Genomic DNA, 19,799 nt, shown 5'->3' on the forward strand with positions numbered 1-19,799 from the left:
ACCACTGTCCTTGGTATTTTTTGGTTACCTATTGTAACCACTGGGAATTCAGGAGTGAGCAAGACAGATGTCTCTTCTCCCATGGCATTTATATTCTAGTGCTGGGGCAGGGAGACAAATAAATAAAAATAAAGATTTGTTTTAGCCAGTCACAGATGCTATACAGAAAACATTTTAAACATGTGATAGGATTGCAGGAGGCTTAGGTTAGATTGGTCAGCCAGGGCAAAACTTCTCAGAAAAAGTGGATATAAGGTGAGACCTGAATGACAAGGAGTTAGCCACATAAACATCTGGAAGAAAAATATTCTACAGGCAAAGGTTCTAAGTGCAAAGGTTCAAAGGAAGGAGACTGGCATGTTGGAAGAATAAAAGAAAGTCAGTATGGCTGGAATGAAGTGAACAAGGCACAAAGAATACTTTCAGATGAGGTCATATTAGTAAGCTAAGACCAGATCTCATGAGAGCCTTGTTAGGAGAAATAGCACAGAATTAGTTAGTTCTCAAGGGCCAATGACATTTTCCCCCTTTTCTCTAAAAATAGTAATGATCATTTCATCATCGTTGATAATAGAATTTCCTGAGGAATGTGGTTTCAACTTTTTTTTTTTTTTTTAATTTTTTTTTTTTCAACGTTTATTTATTTTTTTGGGACAGAGAGAGACAGAGCATGAACGGGGGAGGGGCAGAGAGAGAGGGAGACACAGAATCGGAAACAGGCTCCAGGCTCTGAGCCATCAGCCCAGAGCCCGACGCAGGGCTCGAACTCACGGACCGCGAGATCGTGACCTGGCTGAAGTCGGACGCTTAACCAACTGCGCCACCCAGGCGCCCCTCAACTTTTTTTTTTTAAGAAAGAACTTTTTTGTTTACTTTTTTAAAATATTTGAGAGAGAGAGGGCATGTGCACAAGGGGGGTTAGGGACAGAGAGAGAGAGAGGGAGAGAGAGAATCCCAAGCAGGCTCTGCACTGTCAGCACAGAGCCCAACACATGGCTTGATCTCATGAGCTGTGAAATCATGACCTGAGCTGAAATCAAGAAGTGGACGTTTAACCAACTGAGCCACCCAGGCGCCCCTCAACTGACTCTTTAAAAACTAGGTCTTCTATAGTTGCTTTCTCATGTATTTCTACTCCTCAGTGAAAGCAACAAATAGACATCCCCCTTTAGAACTATCAAAATTGAAGGGCAAAGAAGCACAACACAGAAAACCATGTGAGTCCAATCTTGACTATAAACAGTTTACTCCCTGCAATGTATTTTCTACAACTTAAGCTGAATGTAAACTCTTTAAGGGACCAAAAAGAGAAGGCAGCCAGAACAATTCTATTTTGAGGTTTTCCACCTAACCGGAGTTGTTCCTCTCCTGGACTTTACTCAGATGGTTTTTTGTTGTTTTCCAGCTGTTGTGTGAACTACAAAACAGATCGTTAGAGAAGTCTTGATTCAATTTCAAAATTATGTATTCCATGTATCACAGCAGCAGGACTGGGTTCTTAAGTATTGAGACCAAAAGCAAGCGAAACTAAGGCTAGTCCAAGTAGCTGACAGCAGAAAACCTAGTGACTAAAGTGGTGTGTGAGGGGTAGAGTCTCACTCCACCAAGGGTTAGAACTTGATCCCAGCTGGCTTTACTTCATCTTCGCTTCTGGGACTTTGGCCCAGGTACTTTTAACTTCTCTGGTCTGTTTCATCTCTAAAGCAAGGGAGTTCCTTCCAACAAGTTTAAGAACTTTGAGTTTGCCCTTTCCTTTAACTTTCCCAGGAGAAGCTTCATGAAACTCTAAACCTCATGTGTAAAGTTACTAAATGAATAGAGTATAATCTTCCACTAAAATGAAAGATAAGTAGTCTAACTGATGGTTGCTCAAATCGAAAGTTTTTCTACTGGCTTATAGGGACTATTTCTAAGATGCTTAATCATACTGGGATTGTGGGTGGGTTGTCTCCTTAGGCAAAAAGCTGCTTTGAAGAAACATCTTCAGTTCCACCAAGAACTCTCTAAGGAAGCCAGTGGCCTACAGTGGACACAGAACATTTCCAGATCATGGGTGTTCTCTTACTTCCAATTCCTACAAATACCCAAACCTTAAGGCTAGAAGAAACCTTAAAAGTAAGTTGGGAGGTGGTGACAGAAAAAGAGAAACTTCTATAATAAAGTTGCATTTCATTTGGTTCACCTCAACCCACACCTAGCTTCACTCTAGGACCTCCATTCCCACCACCCTTCCCCACCACACATAATTAACTAAAGTCTTCATTCACCTAAATCCATCATGTTCTGTAGAACCCCATAAATCCAGAAACTGTAGTGCCTAAAACTGCCCAATAATTTCATTTGTTTGAATTTCAGCAAATTCAGTTTAACTTCAGTCAGTAAGACACTAACATCATCTTAGGATAGTCAAAGTATTTGATTTCACAATGTGTCTGAAGGAGTTGATAAAATGGAAATTCCATAATGCCAATAATTCTGAATAGGTTAAGGAGTTAATTCATATATACATACTCTTTATAAGGCAAAATCACATCTATTTCAGCCTAAACATCTAAAATAGGCTGCCTGTTGAAAACAAGGTAAGCACTTGATAAATGTTCATTTGAGTAAAATTAGCTGTTTTGTGAGGGTATTCTCACTTCCTCAAAGTATAGATTCTAGAGCTGCACTGGTTTGTAAGTAGCCACATGTAACTATTTCAATGTTAAAACATTCAATTTTCCATTCACAATAGCCACATTTCAAGTGCTCAATAGCCACATGTAGCTACTGGCTACCTTACTGGACAGTACAGATGTAGAACATTTCCATCATCATAGAAAGTTCTACGGGACAGCACCATTCTAGACTCTTGATAATTAACAAATCTTGAGGGTCTGTTTCTGTCCCTTTAAGATCCAACCACTCACATAATTTTCCCATTTTTAAAATCATATGGACACTATTAAGGAACAGACTTAATTTTTAACATCTCTTTAAATATCAATAAGTATTTAGTAAGTATCTGTCATAGAATTATCATCAAAAGGTACGAAAGATCATTACAAGATCTACAAAAGGATGTTAGAGCAAGCAGTATCTGAACCAGAATTTTCCCACAAATTTCCTTTGGCCCTACTCTGTATCTGTGTGCAACTGAAAAAGTATTTACAGATGACTCCCTCAAATTTCTCACCAATGCTTGTAAAGTATTTACTCTCTATAGGAACTGTATTTCTACAATCCTGATGTCAAGCTTAATTTCAAGTCTGTATTGCTGACTTGCTGTATTGCTTTATGTAAAAAATAAATAAAATGGCCAAAACACTATCAATCATAGTAAGTATGTCACAAAATTTCTCAAAATTGTCCATCCTACTTGCACATTCATTCATTCATTCGAGTCATTCAGTAATACTTAAGCAGATGAGAAAGGAGCATGTCAAATAATACAAGAACAGAAGAAAAAACACTCAAGGAAAACATCCTTGTGGGGGAAATTCCCATTACTGACTTTATTTTCTACCTTCTTTTACAAATTGAGGATGTTGCAGTCAAGCACCAGGTAGAGCAGCTACACTAAAGGTTATTCAAGGTCCCTTCCAAATCTGATATTCTATTAAACTGATGCTATGAAAGTCCTATTTTATCAGCACTACTACACCAGATAAGCACACATCAGTAAGTTAACCATAGCAGAATGCGATGCATTTTAGAAGAATCTGATAAACTAAAAATGAGATTATTTCCCCAGTACCTAAGCTCCACCACCTAAATGCTGAGAACCTTCAGAGATGCAAACAAAATTAAGACACCAAACTATATACTTACACATTCTGGATAGCTCAAATAGCCTTATCAAGTTTGTTACTGAGGGCTGACAGAAATATGCAATTCAATGAGGATTTTCCAGAAAAGGGCCTAATTCCTAGTCACTATTTAAATGCCAGGTGACAGTCTAAAGTCTCTATTTTACCTAGACTATATACGTATAACACAAGTAATTTTTCAGCTAGGGTCAGACTTAGGAATTTTAAGGCAAGCCAACTATTTCTCAACAGGTGACTTGAGTAGGGTTATATAAGCTGTAACAATTTTTATAAAATGTACTAGAGACAGGTTTCACCTGCTCTTCTAAAGTACTCAGATGACTATTCTATCTAGGATAACATGAAATTAAATTATGTGTATGCATACATATACTAAATTCTGTGATTCATTAGAGTTAAAAGGTTATACTCTCTAATAGGAACTAATTTGGTACTTTAGTTTTACAGAGATTAAATATTTAAGATATAAAGTAATAAAAGGAAAATATAAACAAAGTATACCAAACTTTAAGCAGAGAACATTTTGTAAATTGTTAAAGGAAAAACTTAAAATTATCAATATAAATCAATTAATAATTTTTGGCATGCCCATTTATTCAATATGATTGGGTAACTAGATCATATATATGCACCATACAAGAATATCAAGTTTTTAAAAAAAACAGAACACTGAGTATTTAAGAAGGTAGTGTGGCCTTAATTAAATCCTTGATTCAAAGGCACTTCAGTAACTTTCAGTGCTTCAAAGTCATGATCATCATCACTGTACAGTACTGAAAAATTTATTTGTACCACGTACAATAATTTCCAGTATTATGCAAAAAAGACCTTATGTTTTAAGCATTTTCTTTTTTCTTTCTATACAATTAAAAATAAAATGAACATTAGTACGGTTTTTACAAATATTTTGTTTATTTTAATGAAGCTGGTACAGACAATGTCCATTTAAAACCCATATCCCAGGCCAAAAAGTACAAATAAAATCAAAAAGAGCAGTGTTCTGTTGAATACACTTCTGCATGAATAACTTTATTAACTGCTAATGAAAATTAGAACTTTTCTGGGATCTTCTGACAAGACTTTTCTTTTATCTTAAAATGCTTTCTCTTCAGTGAAGCCATCTTTGGAGTTAGTCATTACTCTCACAATCTCTGTCATCTCGACTCCAGCCTGCTATTTCTCTTCTTTTGGTCCAGACCCTCAAATTTTAAAAGAAGCTTCAAGTTAAGGAAAAGTCATTTTTCCACAGTTCAGTTCTCTGAAAAACTTCCATCTCCCACTGAAAGTCATAGTCCAGGAGTGAAGCAATCACATACTAGAACTTCAGGGCCAAATGGAAAGTCATTATGAACACTCGCATTGGTCGATCTTATTTATCACAAGCCTGAAAATGCACAGTCCTGGAAAAGGTGGTGGCCTCTCTGTGCACACATGTAATTTTTTTAAAAAGGAGAGGGTGACATGAAGGGGACTGAGGTTTGATCACCAAAAATCAGCACAATGAAAACAAGTGATAATGAATAATGGGCACTAGAATTCAAATTACCAGATGTTTTAAAGAGATGGGGTGCCAGTTTTCATTTCCGTTTTGAACACCACATTACAAAAGAACTATTTTTAAAAATAAAAAAGGATTGAGGGTAAAGAAAAAAAATAAAAAGAATATCTAAATCGTTGAATGACCCCCTGTTTGTTCCTGATAAACTTCAATCACATCTTCTTCCTCCATTCCCAGCTGTAAAAGAGGGGGAAAAAATATGTTAGAATACAAAAGCACTATTTTTTAACTGGCTGCAATTATGTGGCCACTGTTTTAGTGTTTTAAAGTGCAAAAAAATGCTGAAGTGATCCACAGTTACCCTGTTCTAAGATTAAGAATCTGGGTTTCCTTTATTTTTTTTTTAAATGTTTTAATGTTTATTCATTTTTGAAAGAGAGAGAGAGAGAGAGAGAGAGAGAGAGAGAGAGAAGGTGGGGGAGGGGCAGAGAGGGGGAGACACAGAATACGAAGCAGGCTCCAGGCTCTGAGCTGTCAGCACAGAGCCTGACGCGGAGCTTGAACCCACAAACCATGAGATCATTACCTAAGCTGAAGTCAGAAGCTTAACCAACTGAGCCACCCAGGCACCCCAAATCTGGGTTTCCTTTAATATAAAGAACATAGAGGTATATCTGTCCTCCTGATTCTGTCTATGAAGTCATTCATCTGACCCAGCTGAGCCAAATTCACCTAATATACTTAGCATATAAAGTGTGTTTTTTAAAAGTACCTCAAAAAGAGCTTCAAATCTAACAAAACATGTATTTAACAGTTTAAGCAACAGTTTGATAGTGTGTATTTTCTAAAAAATCATTTTTTACTTCTAGATGTAATTACCTTATAGAATCTCTTTCATTTATTTCAAAAAAACCTGATCTCACCTTGAAATGTATGTGGTTTTAGTTAGAAAAATACTACCTAAAGATTCATTTCTAAGTAGTTTGCTTTGTCATCTACAATTCCTTCTGGCATATAACTATTAGTTTTTGGTAGTGACCACTCTCAATATAGAAACGTTATCCATACATCTACTGTTACGTGATAAGTCCAATTTTATACGCTAGATTTGTCAGCCTTGCCCTTCTCAATTCTTAAAGAAAAAAAGGGGAATCCTTCAAAATGCCTTTTACAGAACACTAATAAGCAAAGTAGAGGCAATTATTGTGTGGTTGTTTGTTTGTTTTTAATGTGTTTATAAGCACTGAAATATTCTGGAATTTTTTCATAAAGACATTAACATGGTTGCCTCTGAGAAATGGGAATGTAGAGATATTCAGAGATATTCAGAGTGGTAATTACTTCCCACTTTATATACTTTGGTATTTTGTTTTATTACTTTTAACTATGATTATTCTTTATTTTAAAAAAGAGTACATAAAGGGGCATGGTGTCATACAGAAACCTAAGTATGACCCTCAGTGAAGGTAAAGGACCATGAATCTGTTGATTCTGTTGTGCCATCAGGGTTCAGAAGCACTGTAATAGGCACACTGAAAACAAAAACTAGCCATTGTTTCCACTAAACTACAGTGGATCACAAAAGCAAATGAAAAATAAAGGAAAGTCTAAGATCAGCGAGAAAAGTTATAGGTGACATTTTTGGTGCAGAATTACAAAATATGAAAAGATACTCTAAGAAATCTAAAAATAAAACAGACATGGGGGCACCTGAATGGTTCAGTCGGTTGAGTGTCCAACTTGATTTCGGCTCAGGTCATGATCTCACAGTTCCTCCATTCGAGCCCTGCACAGGGCTCTGTGCTGAGAGCAAAACATGCTTGTGATTCTCTCTGCCCCTCCCCCACTCTCTTTCTCTCTCAAAATAAACTTAAAAAAAAACTAGACATGGATTTAGGACTTTTTAAGTGATTCAGGATGGCTCTAGTGTTATGGATATCTTGGTTGTGGTCTATTTATGAATGTTAAAATAATTATTAAAGATGCTGGGGCGGGGGTGCCTGGGTGGCTCAGTCGGTTAAGCGGCCAACTTCGGCTCAGGTCATGATCTCGCGGTCCGTGAGTTCGAGCCCCGCGTCGGGTTCTGTGCTGACAGATCAGAGCCTGGAGCCTGTTTCAGATTCTGTGTCTCCCTCTCTCTGACCCTCCCCATTCATGCTCTGTCTCTCTCTGTCTCAAAAATAAATAAACGTTAAAAAAAAAAAAAATTAAAAAAAAAAAAAGATGCTGGGGCGCCTGGGTGGTTCAGCTGGGTAAGCCTCCGACTTCAGTTCAGGTCATGATCTTGCAGTTTATGGGTTCAAGCCCTGCGTCAGGCTCTGTGCTGACAGCTCAGAGCCTGTAGCCTGCTTCGGATTCTGTGTCTCCCTCTCTCTCTACCCATCCCCTGTTCACTGTCTCTCTCTCAAAAATAAATAAACATTAAAAAAAAAAAAAAGATGCTATTAAAACAATTTTATTTATTATTTAAAGATTTTTTAAAGTAATCTCCACACCCAAAGTGGGGCTCGAACCACAACCCCAAGATCAAGAGTTGCATGCTCCACTGACTGAGCCAGTCAAGTGCCCCAAACTAAATTTTAATTGCACATATAGCCGGTAAGTAACAGCAAGGAATAAAATGCCAAACATTACAAGATGCCTTTAAGTCAGGAAGGTAGCAAATATCCTTCATCTATGGAAAATAGGAAGCAATCAGCTTCAAGAAGTTAGGGGATTACTCCCTAAATACCTATTGTCTCACTCTGCCCCATTATGCTTCTGAAAAGATAATCTCATAATAATAGCGAGGAATGAGTCACTAAAATGTAGTAAATATCTATTGTGTTGAAGAGATGATGTCAAATTAGGACAGGGAAAATACAAGATGAGTATTTTATATCTTATTGTGCCAGACATTAAGAAAGTACTCAAGGGGCACCTGGCTGGTTCAGTCGGTGGAGCATGAGACTCAATCGCAGGACTGTGAATTCAAGCCCCACATTAGGTGCAGAAATTACTTTAAAAAGAAAATCTTTAAAAAAAAAAAAAAGAAAAAGGAAGAAAGAAGGTACTCAATAAAGTAGGTAGATATTAAACCAGGAAAAAGTTTGATGACAAAGAGGATATTCATGTAGTTTCAAAGTACGTCCCCACAAATTACAACAGGAAAAGTAACAACTACATTGTAAAGAAAAAACAAAACAGTTAAACTGAGTGATAAAAATAAACATTATCAATAAGGGACTTCATGTATTCCAAATGCTATACCCTAAGAAAGACACATCACCATTTACGTAGTATTCCAGCCCAAAATACGTAACTTAAATCTTAGTCATAAGGAAACCAGTCCAAATTGAGGGACTTTCTAGAAAATAACTGGTTTGTATCTTTTTAACAATGTAAACGTCATGAAAGACAAAGAAAGATTGAGGAACTGTTCCAAATTAAAGATGATTCAAGAGACACCTAAATAAAATATCTTGATACTGAACTGGATCCTGTGACAGAGAAGAAAATTTGTTATAGAAGACATAATTGGGACAAATGACAAAATTAGGTTGTAAAGTACTCTAGCAGTGGTAAGTGTCCTGAATCTGATTAAGAGTACTGTGGTTATGTAAAGGAGTATACTTGTTCTTGAGAACTACACACTAAAATATTAAGTAGTAAATGACCATGGTGTATGCAACCTAACTCCCACATGGTTCTGGTAATAAATACACACACATATACATGGGCAAGAGAAATAATTAAGTAAAGGTAGAAAATGTTAAAAATAAGCCAATCTAGGTGGAAGCGAGTATAATTTTTAGTACTATTCTTGCAAGTTCTCTGTAAGATGAAAATCATTTCAAAATAATAACTTGAAAAAAGATGGAGACATGTTAAAAAGAATACAGACACCAACTTGAAGGGGCCCACACTGGCCACTATCTAAAGAATATTCTCAGAGTTTCAATATCTCCCCACAAATTACTTACTAATTAAAAAGGAAAATGGTAGGGGTGCCTATGTGGCTCAGTTGGTTGGGTGTCTGACTCTTGATTTCGGCTCAAGTCATGATCCCAGGGTTGTGGGATTGAGCCCCACACTGGGCTCTGCACTTAGCGTGGGGCCTGCTTAAGATTCTTTCTCCCTCTTCCCCTGTTCCCTGCTCATACTCTCTCAAGAAAAACTTAAATTTAAAAAATACAAAAAATAAGATAAGAAGGAAAGTGATAACTTTACAATGAACAAATCTGGCAGTTACCACCTTAACTAAAGTTGACCAAAGTTAATGTTACCGTAACAGGACAAATGGACATCACCTACCTCCTGATGTGATTGATACACTCAGAAGTACATAATAGCTTCACTCTGTGCTGCTCCTACCAAAAATGCAAAACTGCATCTAATCATGAAGAAACATCAGACAAACCAAAATTGAAGGACATTCTAAAACATGGCCTGAACTCTAAAAAATATCTGTCTGAGGGGCATCTGGGTGGCTCAGTCGGTTAAGCATCCGACTTCGGCTCAGGTCAGGATCTCACAGTTTGTGAGTTTGAGCCCCTTGTCAGGTTGTGCTGACAGCTCAGAGCCTGGAGCATGCTCCAGATTCTGTGTTTCCCTCTCTCTCTCTGCCCCTCCCCCACTCACACTCTCACTGTCTCTCGAAAATAAACATTAAAAAAAATTAATAGATAAAATAAAAAATGTCCATCTGATGAAAAAGAGGGTAATAACTAGTTAGAATATACTAATCCTCTAATAAGGGATCCTAGGTCAAGTTTTTTTAAAAAGGCTACAAAGGACCTCACTGGGATAAATGGCAAAATCTGACTATTCTGATTGCATACTTGATAACAGTATTGTATCAATGTCAAATCTCCCATATTTGATCATTTAACTGTGGCTCTTAGGAGGTAACACTAAAATATTCAGCAGTAAAGGGTCATGATATCTACAAAATTAATCTCAAATAATCCATCAATGATAATATGTAATATAGAGAAACTGATCAAGCAAATGCATCACAATATTAATAATTGATGAATCTAATGAGAAGGTTATACGGGAGAATATTATACTAGTCTTATAACAACTCCAAGTTTGAAATATTTTGAAAATAAAAAATTAATAGGGGCATCTAGGTGGCTCAGTCAGTTCAGCGTCAAACTCTTGATTTCAGCTCAGGTCATTATCTCAGGGCCATGGGATCAAGCCCCATGTCAAGCTCCATGATGAGCATGGAACCTGCTTGAGACTCTCTCTCCCTCTCTTCTCCTCTCTCTCCCCCTCCCTCTACTCCACTCACACTCTAAAATAAAAAAATAAAAAAATAAAAATTAGTAATAACCATATATTGTTCCCACTATCAGAAATATCAGAAATGTTATTTTGTATTTGGAGGGGGAAATCTGTATAAATATAAATAGATGTTGGGAATGAAAGCTGGTGTAGCCACTCTGGAAAACAGTATGGAGGTTCCTCAAAAAACTAAAAATAGAACTACCTTACGACCCAGCAATTGCACCACTAGGCATTTATCCACGGGATACAGGTGTGGTGTTTCGAAGGGACACATGCACCCCCATGTTTATAGCAGCACTATCAACAATAGCCAAAGTATGGAAAGAGCCCAAATGGCCATTGATGGATGAATGGACAAAGAAGATGTGGTATACATATACAATGGAGTATTACTCAGCCATCAAAAAGAATGAAACCTTGCCATTTGCAACTACGTGGATGGAACTGGAGGGTATTATGCTAAGTGAAATTAGAGAAAGACAAAAATCATATGACTTCACTCATATGAGGACTTTAGGAGACAAAACAGATGAACATAAGGGAAGGGAAATAAAAATAATATAAAAACAGGGAGGGGGACAAAACATAAGAAACTCATAAATATGGAGAACAAACTGAGGGTTACTGGAGGGGTTCGTGGGAGGGGGGATGGGCTAAATGGGTAAGGGGCATTAAGGAATCTACTCCTGAAATCATTGTTGCACTATATACTAATTTGGATGTAAATTTAAAAAAATAAAAAATTAAATTAAATTTAAAAAAAATAATAAATAAATAAATGGATGTGCACATTCACAATCTCTCTCATACTTTATTACTTTCAGATGCTTCTAAGGGAAGGGGGGTATATAAAAAAGAAAAGAGACCATACAATGAAACAAACGAATACACAGAAGCATTAAAAACATAAATCAAGATGACAAAGCCAAATATATTAATATACACTAAGCTTTTGTATTAAGTTCTCAAAATGGGCCAAAGATCAAAGATCAAACTTGAACCATTAAGGTCACCAGCACCATGAAAGTGTACCAGAAATCTACCAAATTTGAGGAACACCTATTCCTCTTCAAAACAATGTACATGCCTTATGATTTCAGTACTCAATTCCCACTTGCCACCTCTTTTTTTTCTAAACTTTTTTTTTTTTTTAATTTATCTATTTTGAGAGAGAGAGCATGCAAGCATGGGGTAGGGGGGGGGCGGTGAGGAGACAGACTCCCAAGCAGGTTCCACACTGTCAGTGCAGAGTTCGATGTGAGGCTCCAACTCACAAACCATTAGATCATGACCTGAGCTGATCAAGAGTTGGACACTTTTAGCTGACTGAGCCACCCAGGCACCCCTCACCTCTTTTTTTTTTTTTTAAGATTTTGTTTTTAAGTAATCTTTATACCCAATGTAAAGCTCGAACCTTGCATGCTGTACTGACTAAGCCACCCAGGCGCCCCTCCACCTCTCTTTTTATTGGCAATTTTTAAGGCAATATATGGGAAGTTCAACCCAAAAGACTATCTCTTTCTCTCTGACAAATCATATACTACTTAAATCAGAAAATATTCAAGAAAGGATAGTTTAATACCAGTGAACCAATGATTCAATGCAGAATTTAACATTTTGGGGGAACACCTGGGTGACTCAGTCAATTGAGCATCTGACTCTTCATCTCAGCTCAGGTCTTGTTCTCAGGGTTTTGAGTTCAAGACTCACACGGCTCCACACTGGGTGTGGAGCCTGCTTAAAAAAAAAAGGAAAGAATTTAACATTTTTTTCACCCAAAGAAGAAATTATACTCACTTCTTTTGGAGTGTGATTATCAGCAATTCTCTGACCTTCAAAGAGAAACCTGAGTGAATTCATTGGAACTCCCTAAAAAGGTAAAAACAAAAAAAACAAAAACAAAAACAAAACCATATATATATATATATATATACACACACACACACACACACACACACACACAAATCTTAAAAGAGATAGTAGGAACTTTGATGCACAAAAAGCAAACATGAGAGCTTCAACAGAATACACTGAACATAAAGCATATCTATCCTATCATAATTACCATTTATTGAGTACCACCTATTTGCTGGGCCCTCCCTATACCAAGTATTTCACATACATAATCATGTTCATCACAACAATCCTGGAAGGTAGGTATTATCACCTTATATTCACTTTATAGGTAGGGAATCTAAGGCATGGTAAGGTCATACAGGCCAGATACCAATTTAAGGCCCATCTGTTCTTAAACCTGTGCTCTTAACCACTATTCTATAGTTTCCTCTAAAACCTGTATGCTAACATAAAAGATAAAATCAGAAATTGGATAAGCACTCTCACTAGTTTCCACCTATACAATCAAAATTAGTTTTAAGCAGATTAAATCACATATATATGGTAAAGCACAGTAGCTAGCCAAGTAAGCTACAGTAAACCTGTGATGACACAGACAGCACTATAACTATCAACTATTCAACAAAAAGAGCTAAAAGCGAAGAAATGACTCATTTAAAGAAAAACTGCTTCACTAGTAAGTATAAATCAAGAATCATTTCTTTAGTCTAAAAGTAGAAAAATTAAAACTATCTTCCAAGCAGTATATACATAAATATATGAGGCCCTGCAAACTTATCCTTCATTTGATTTTAAATTCTTTCTAGGCTTAGGGGCGCCTGGGTGGCGCAGTCGGTTAAGCATCCGACTTCAGCCAGGTCACGATCTCGCGGTCCGTGAGTTCGAGCCCCGCGTCAGGCTCTGGGCTGATGGCTCAGAGCCTGGAGCCTGTTTCCGATTCTGTGTCTCCCTCTCTCTCTGCCCCTCCCCTGTTCATGCTCTGTCTCTCTCTGTCCCAAAAATAAATAAACGTTGGAAAAAAAAAAAAAAATTTTTTTTAAAAATTCTTTCTAGGCTTATACAAAATAATAAACATAACTGACAAGGGCAAAATATTCTTTGTTTTAATTATAGAATCTTTTAAAAAACTCTATCTTGTGCTGAAGTCAAAAAGAAACCAGTCTATAACATCAAAATTGAAAAATGACTCAATAATTACTTTATATACTTTTCAATCTCTATTGCATGTTACATACTTCAGAAAAATTAAGTTTCCTGTTCCTTGTATATCAGTAAATACAAGAAAAAATTATCAAGCCTCTTTGAACGAAGCATAAAAACTTTTCTGAAGACTGTAAAGTATACTCTGAAGCATAAATAGGAAAGTTAAACCCCCAAACCCACCATCTTCAATCTTGGATCAAAGTTTAGCTTTCACTCTAGCACTGTGATTTACCTCTTTACTTTGCATTGTTCTTCCTCAGTAACCAACTCCATCATCTATAGATGGGGTGAAAAGACTAGCTGTTGTGAGGATTAAAAGGCAATGTCTTTAAGGACCAAGCATAGTGCACTTAACATATGTTCTTTCCCCTGTGAACATCTCCATTTTAGCTCCCAGCAATATTATTAAAATGTGAACTAGCTGAGCGCCAATTAATCAGATTTTAGTGAGTTTAACCACTAACATCAAAAACAAAGAAATATTTGTTTTACTCACCCTAACACCTAAGTGATCTCTTTTCTTATGGCAAAATGATTTTTATGTTGGTTACAAATTTGAACTATAAAAAGCAAAGTTTCTAAACATAAAACCTATAATACCTAAGTTAATATCATGTAATATAATTATTAAAATCTTGGTTGTCTCCTATAAATACTAATTACAATTACATTTTCTATTTTATTGATAATAATGATTAACATTCATTGAGCATTTTTAAGCATCATGTTAACAGCTTTATGTAGGTTATCTTCATGAGGTAGGTACTACTATGATGTTCCCATTCTACTGAGGGAGAAACAAGGCACATAACTTGTCTAAGATCCCACAGTCAGACAGTAGTAGAGCCTGAATTTGAATCCAGGCAGGTTAAAGAATTATTGATTTAATAATCGAGCTCATGAAGGCCAGGATCTGAGAATTTATATTAATAAATTAATAAGCCTTCTTTATGATTTAAAAACATTTTTTAAAGTTTATTTATTTTTTGAGATAGAGCATGAGCAGGGGAAGAGAGAGGAGACACAGAATCTAAAGCAGGTTCCAAGCTCTGAGTTGTGAGCACAGAGCCCAATGCAGGGCTCAAACTCACGAACCGTGAGATCATGACCTGAGCTGACGTTGGACGCTTAACCAACTGAGCCACCCAGGTGCCCCTGATTTTTTTACAGGAGAGAAAATTCCTTCATGTTGAAAATACATAATGTAATTAGCAGTAACCTGTAGTACTATATATAAAGATAATAAACTAATAATACTAGTACTTACATTTAACATATGGCTACCTTGGTTAAAAACAAGGAAATTTCATAGTGATCACCAAAAATTACTTGCCTTTACTGTTACATACACTGGTAAGCCATTAAAATAGAAATATTCATATAGCTATTTTTACAACTCTGAATCACTTTTCAAAACAGTTCCACAAACCTTATGAATTTAAATTCTGAAATGGGCCACAATGGGGAAAAAGGCAATTAAACAAGGTATAGTTTTCTCCTTCGGCTGCTAATGGTGAAAATAATAAAAGATCATTTTTCTTTTAACAACCTTTCTTACAAGAAAAATTAATGACATATAAAACATTGTATCTTATATCATTACATACAAACCTGTCTTTGACAGTATGATTCTTTGAGTTTCTTGAGATGTGTTGTCATTTTCACTTTGAAGTGAATCTCACTGCTATCCTAAGGAGATGAAAGAAAAATAATTATCCCTTTGTGTAAACTATTTGCTTTGCTTGAAAAAAATTATTTAAGTACACATATAGTACAAATAGAAACATAAACCCTGTCACTTTCCCACCAAAATACTCTTTTTAAAATACACGAATATATATATATATATATATATATATATATATATATACACATATATATATACATATATACATATATACATATATATATACACACACATATTCTTTTTAACATTCCTAACAGGGTTTATTAGAATACTCTAAGCATCCTCAAAGTTACTTAATGTCCATTTCAAAAGAAATTTACAGTCTGTCCTGGATGTTAAAATTAGCAGTATAAATAAAAACATGTATATCAAAGAATGTATTCCTTCATAGTTACATGTCTACTCTATTTTCAAAATAAAGAGAAGTTAAACTATCACAAACACCCAAAAGCAACTCAAAACAAAAAGTACCCCCCCAACAACTGAAGCACTGTTGAAGGTGGTCAAACCTATAAGAGAAGCATATACCATAAAATAACAGACAAGAAATTCATTTCTGCACAAAGTCACCCCAGAGTCTGGTTTCTCTCACATAAGTAACATGAATAAGAACCTGAGTGAGTCAAAGTAATTTATGGCGCCAGGTTCTTTTCTTCTACCCAGACTGCCAAACAAACCATCAGGCAACCATCCAAAAAAAAAAAAAAAAAAAAAAAAAAAAAAAAACCAATACTGGGGGGTGCTTAGGTGGCTCAGTTGTTGAGCATCTGCTTCTTCATTTAGGCTCAGGTCATGATCTCAGGGTCATGGATTTCGCTTAGCATAATACCCTCCAGTTCCACCCATGTAGTTGCAAATGGCAAGATTTCATTCTTTTTGATTGCAGAGTAATACTCCATTGTATATGTATGCCACATCTTTATCCAGTCATCCTCGATGGGCATTTGGGCTCTTGCCATACTTAGGCTATTGTCGATAGCACTGCTATGAACATTGGGGTGCAGGTGCCCCTTCAAAACAGCACACCTGTATCCCTTGGATAAATACCTAGTAGTGCAATTGCAGGGTCGTAGAGTAGTTCTATTTTTAATTTTTTGAGGAACCTCCATACTGTTTTTCAGAGTGGCTCCACCAGTTTGCATTCCCATAAATCAATAATTCTTAAAAATGTAATTCATAGCATAGAACATATAGATCAATGTTAGAATAAACTGACAGCCCAAAAATAAAGCCACATATATCTATAGTCGAATGATTTTTTGCAAGGATGCCAACCAACTCAATGGGAAAAGGATCGACTTTTCAAACAGTAGTTTGGGACAAATGGATAGCCACATGCAAAAAAAAAAAAAGTTAGAATCTACCTCAAACTAACACAAAAAGTACTCAAAATCATCAAAACTTAATGCTAAGAACTAAAACCATAAAAATTTTAGAAAAATCTACAGGTATAAATCTCTGTGACCCTGGATTAGGCAACAGTTTCTTAGATACAACTCCAAAATCACAGCAAGAAAAGAAAAAATAAATTCAATTAATCAAAATTAAAAACTGTTGGGGCGCTTGGGTGGCTCAGTCTGATGAGCATCTGACTTCGGTTCAGGTCATGATCTCACAGTCTGTGAGTCTGAGTCCCACGGTGGGCTCTGGGCTGACAGCTCAGAGCCTGGAACCTGCTTCAGATTCTGTGTCCCTCTCTCGCTCTGCCCCTCCCTCGCTCATGCTCTGTCTCTCTCTCTCTCAAGAATAAAAAATTTAAAAATTTTTTCTAAAAATGGAAAAAAGATCTGAATAGACATTTCTTCAAAGAGGATGTACAAATGGCCAATAAGAACATGAAAAGATGCTGAACATCATTAGCCATCAGGGAAATACAAAACAAAAGCACAATGAGGGGCGCCTGACTGTCAGAAGAGCATGCAACTCTTGTTCTCGGGGTCGTGAGTTCGAACCCCATGTTGGGTATTGAGATTACCTACCTATCTACCTACCTACCTACATACATACATAGTGCCACACCACTTCACACACACCTGGATGACTATAATTAAAAAAAGATAAGAGCAAGCATTGACCAGAATATGGAGAAAGTAGACCTTCACACAATGCTGTTGCTGGGAATGTAAAATGGTAAAGCCACTGCTGAAGACAGTTTGGCAATTCCTCAAAAAGTTAAATAAAGTCTGGAATATTAGACCCAGTAATTCCACACCTAGATACATACCCAAGAGAATCAAACACATCCCTCCACACAAAAACTTATACATGGATGTTCAGAGCAAAATTATTCAGAATAACCAAAATGAGGAAACAAAAGAGCCCAAATGTCCCTTAACAAATGAATGGATAACAAACTGGTATATTCATACAAAGAAATATTATTCAGCAATAAAAAGGAATAAAACACTGATTCATGCTGCAACTTGGATGAACTTTGAAAATATATTAAATGAGAGGATTCCAGGAAGATGGCGGCGTAGGAGGACGCTGGGCTCACCGCGCGTCCTGCTGATCAATTAGATTCCACCTACACCTGCCTAAATAACCCAGAAAACCGCCAGAGGATTAGCAGAACGGAGTCGCCGGAGCCAAGCGCAGACGAGAGGCCCACGGAAGAGGGTAGGAAAGGCGGTGAGGCGGTGCGCGCTCCACGGACTGGCGGGAGGGAGCCGGGGCGGAGGGGCAGCTCGCCGGCCAAGCAGAGCCCCGGAGTCTGGCCTGCAAAAGCGGAGGGGCCTGACGGACTGTGTTCCGACAGCAAGCGCGACTTAGCGTCTGGGAGGTCATAAGTTAACAGCTCTGCTCAGAAAGCGGGAAGGCTGGAGGACAAAGGGAGGGAGAGCTGCTGAGCCCCCGGACGACAGAGCTCAGTTTGGTGGGGAACAAAGGCGCTCGCCAGCGCCATCTCCCCCGCCCATCCCCCAGCCAAAATCCCAAAGAGAACCAGTTCCTGCCAGGGAACTTCCTCGCTCCGCGCAAACACCCAACTCTCTGCTTCTGCGGAGCCAAACCTCCGGCAGCGGATCTGACTCCCTCCCGCTGCCACAGGGCCCCTCCTGAAGTGGATCACCTAAGGAGAAGCGACCTAAGCCTGCCCCTCCTGCCCCTGTGCACCTTGCCTACCCACCCCAGCTAATACCCCAGATCCCCAGCATCACAAGCCTGGCAGTGTGCAAGTAGCCCAAACGGGCCACGCCCCCACAGTGAATCCCGCCCCTAGGAGAGGGGAAGAGAAGGCACACACCAGTCGGACTGTGGCCCCAGCGGTGGGCCGGGGGCAGACATCAGGTCGGAGTGCGGCCCCGCCCACCAACTCCAGTTATACACCACAGCACAGGGGAAGTGCCCTGCAGGTCCTCACCACGCCAGGGACTATCCAAAATGACCAAGCGGAAGAATTCCCCTCAGAAGAATCTCCAGGAAATAACAACAGCTAATGAGCTGATCAAAAAGGATTTAAATAATATAACAGAAAGTGAATTTAGAATAATAGTCATAAAATTAATCGCCGGGCTTGAAAACAGTATACAGGACAGCAGAGAATCCCTTGCTACAGAGATCAAGGGACTAAGGAACAGTCATGAGGAGCTGAAAAACGCTTTAAATGAAATGCAAAACAAAATGGAGACCACCACAGCTCGGATTGAAGAGGCAGAGGAGAGAATAGGTGAACTAGAAGATAAAGTTATGGAAAAAGAGGAAGCTGAGAGAAAGAGAGATAAAAAAATCCAGGAGTATGAGGGGAAAATTAGAGAACTAAGTGATACACTAAAAAGAAATAATATACGCATAATTGGTATCCCAGAGGAGGAAGAGAGAGGGAAAGGTGCTGAAGGGGTACTTGAAGAAATAATAGCTGAGAACTTCCCTGAACTGGGGAAGGAAAAAGCCATTGAAATCCAAGAGGCACAGAGAACTCCCTTCAGACGGAACCTGAATCGATCTTCTGCACGACATATCATAGTGAAACTGGCAAAATACAAGGATAAAGAGAAAATTCTGAAAGCAGCAAGGGGTAAACGTGCCCTCACATATAAAGGGAGACCTATAAGACTCGTGACTGATCTCTCTTTTGAAACTTGGCAGGCCAGAAAGAATTGGCACGAGATTTTCAGTGTGCTAAACAGAAAAAATATGCAGCCGAGAATCTTTTATCCAGCAAGTCTGTCATTTAGAATAGAAGGAGAGATAAAGGTCTTCCCAAACAAACAAAAACTGAAGGAATTTGTCACCACTAAACCAGCCCTACAAGAGATCCTAAGGGGGACCCTGTGAGACAAAATACCAGAGACATCACTACAAGCATAAAATATACAGACATCACAATGACTCTAAACCCATATCTTTCTATAATAACACTGAATGTAAATGGATTAAATGCGCCAACCAAAAGACATAGGGTATCAGAATGGATAAAAAAAGAAGACCCATCTATTTGCTGTCTACAAGAGACTCATTTTAGACCTGAGGA

The 19,799-nt window shown here is 37.7% G+C and overlaps 2 protein-coding genes across 6 annotated transcripts in view; one reads left to right on the top strand and one right to left on the bottom strand.

Moving 5' to 3' along the window:
* The window catches only part of KIAA2012 (KIAA2012 ortholog), a 109,677-nt gene extending 106,368 nt beyond the window's left edge, over positions 1–3,309 (top strand). For all 4 annotated transcript variants that reach the window (XM_045480773.1, XM_045480776.1, XM_045480775.1 and 1 more), the window contains one exon: positions 1,957–3,309. In XM_045480773.1, coding sequence (XP_045336729.1) covers positions 1,957–2,095 — 139 coding nt within the window. In that variant the 3' untranslated portion in view covers positions 2,096–3,309. The remainder of the gene's footprint in view (positions 1–1,956) is intronic.
* A 1,388-nt stretch (positions 3,310–4,697) lies between these two features.
* Positions 4,698–19,799, bottom strand: part of SUMO1 (small ubiquitin like modifier 1) — a 35,488-nt gene continuing 20,386 nt past the window's right edge. The window contains exons 4-6 of one of the 2 annotated variants that reach the window (XM_045480778.1): positions 15,253–15,330; positions 12,379–12,450; positions 4,698–5,544 (exon numbers count right to left, since the gene is read on the bottom strand). In XM_045480778.1, coding sequence (XP_045336734.1) covers positions 5,476–5,544; positions 12,379–12,450; positions 15,253–15,330 — 219 coding nt within the window. In that variant the 3' untranslated portion in view covers positions 4,698–5,475. The remainder of the gene's footprint in view (positions 5,545–12,378; positions 12,451–15,252; positions 15,331–19,799) is intronic. The other variant, XM_045480779.1, reaches the window with a different exon arrangement.

This window comes from Leopardus geoffroyi, chromosome C1 (assembly GCF_018350155.1).
Source record: "Leopardus geoffroyi isolate Oge1 chromosome C1, O.geoffroyi_Oge1_pat1.0, whole genome shotgun sequence".
Lineage (NCBI taxonomy): Eukaryota > Metazoa > Chordata > Mammalia > Carnivora > Felidae > Leopardus > Leopardus geoffroyi.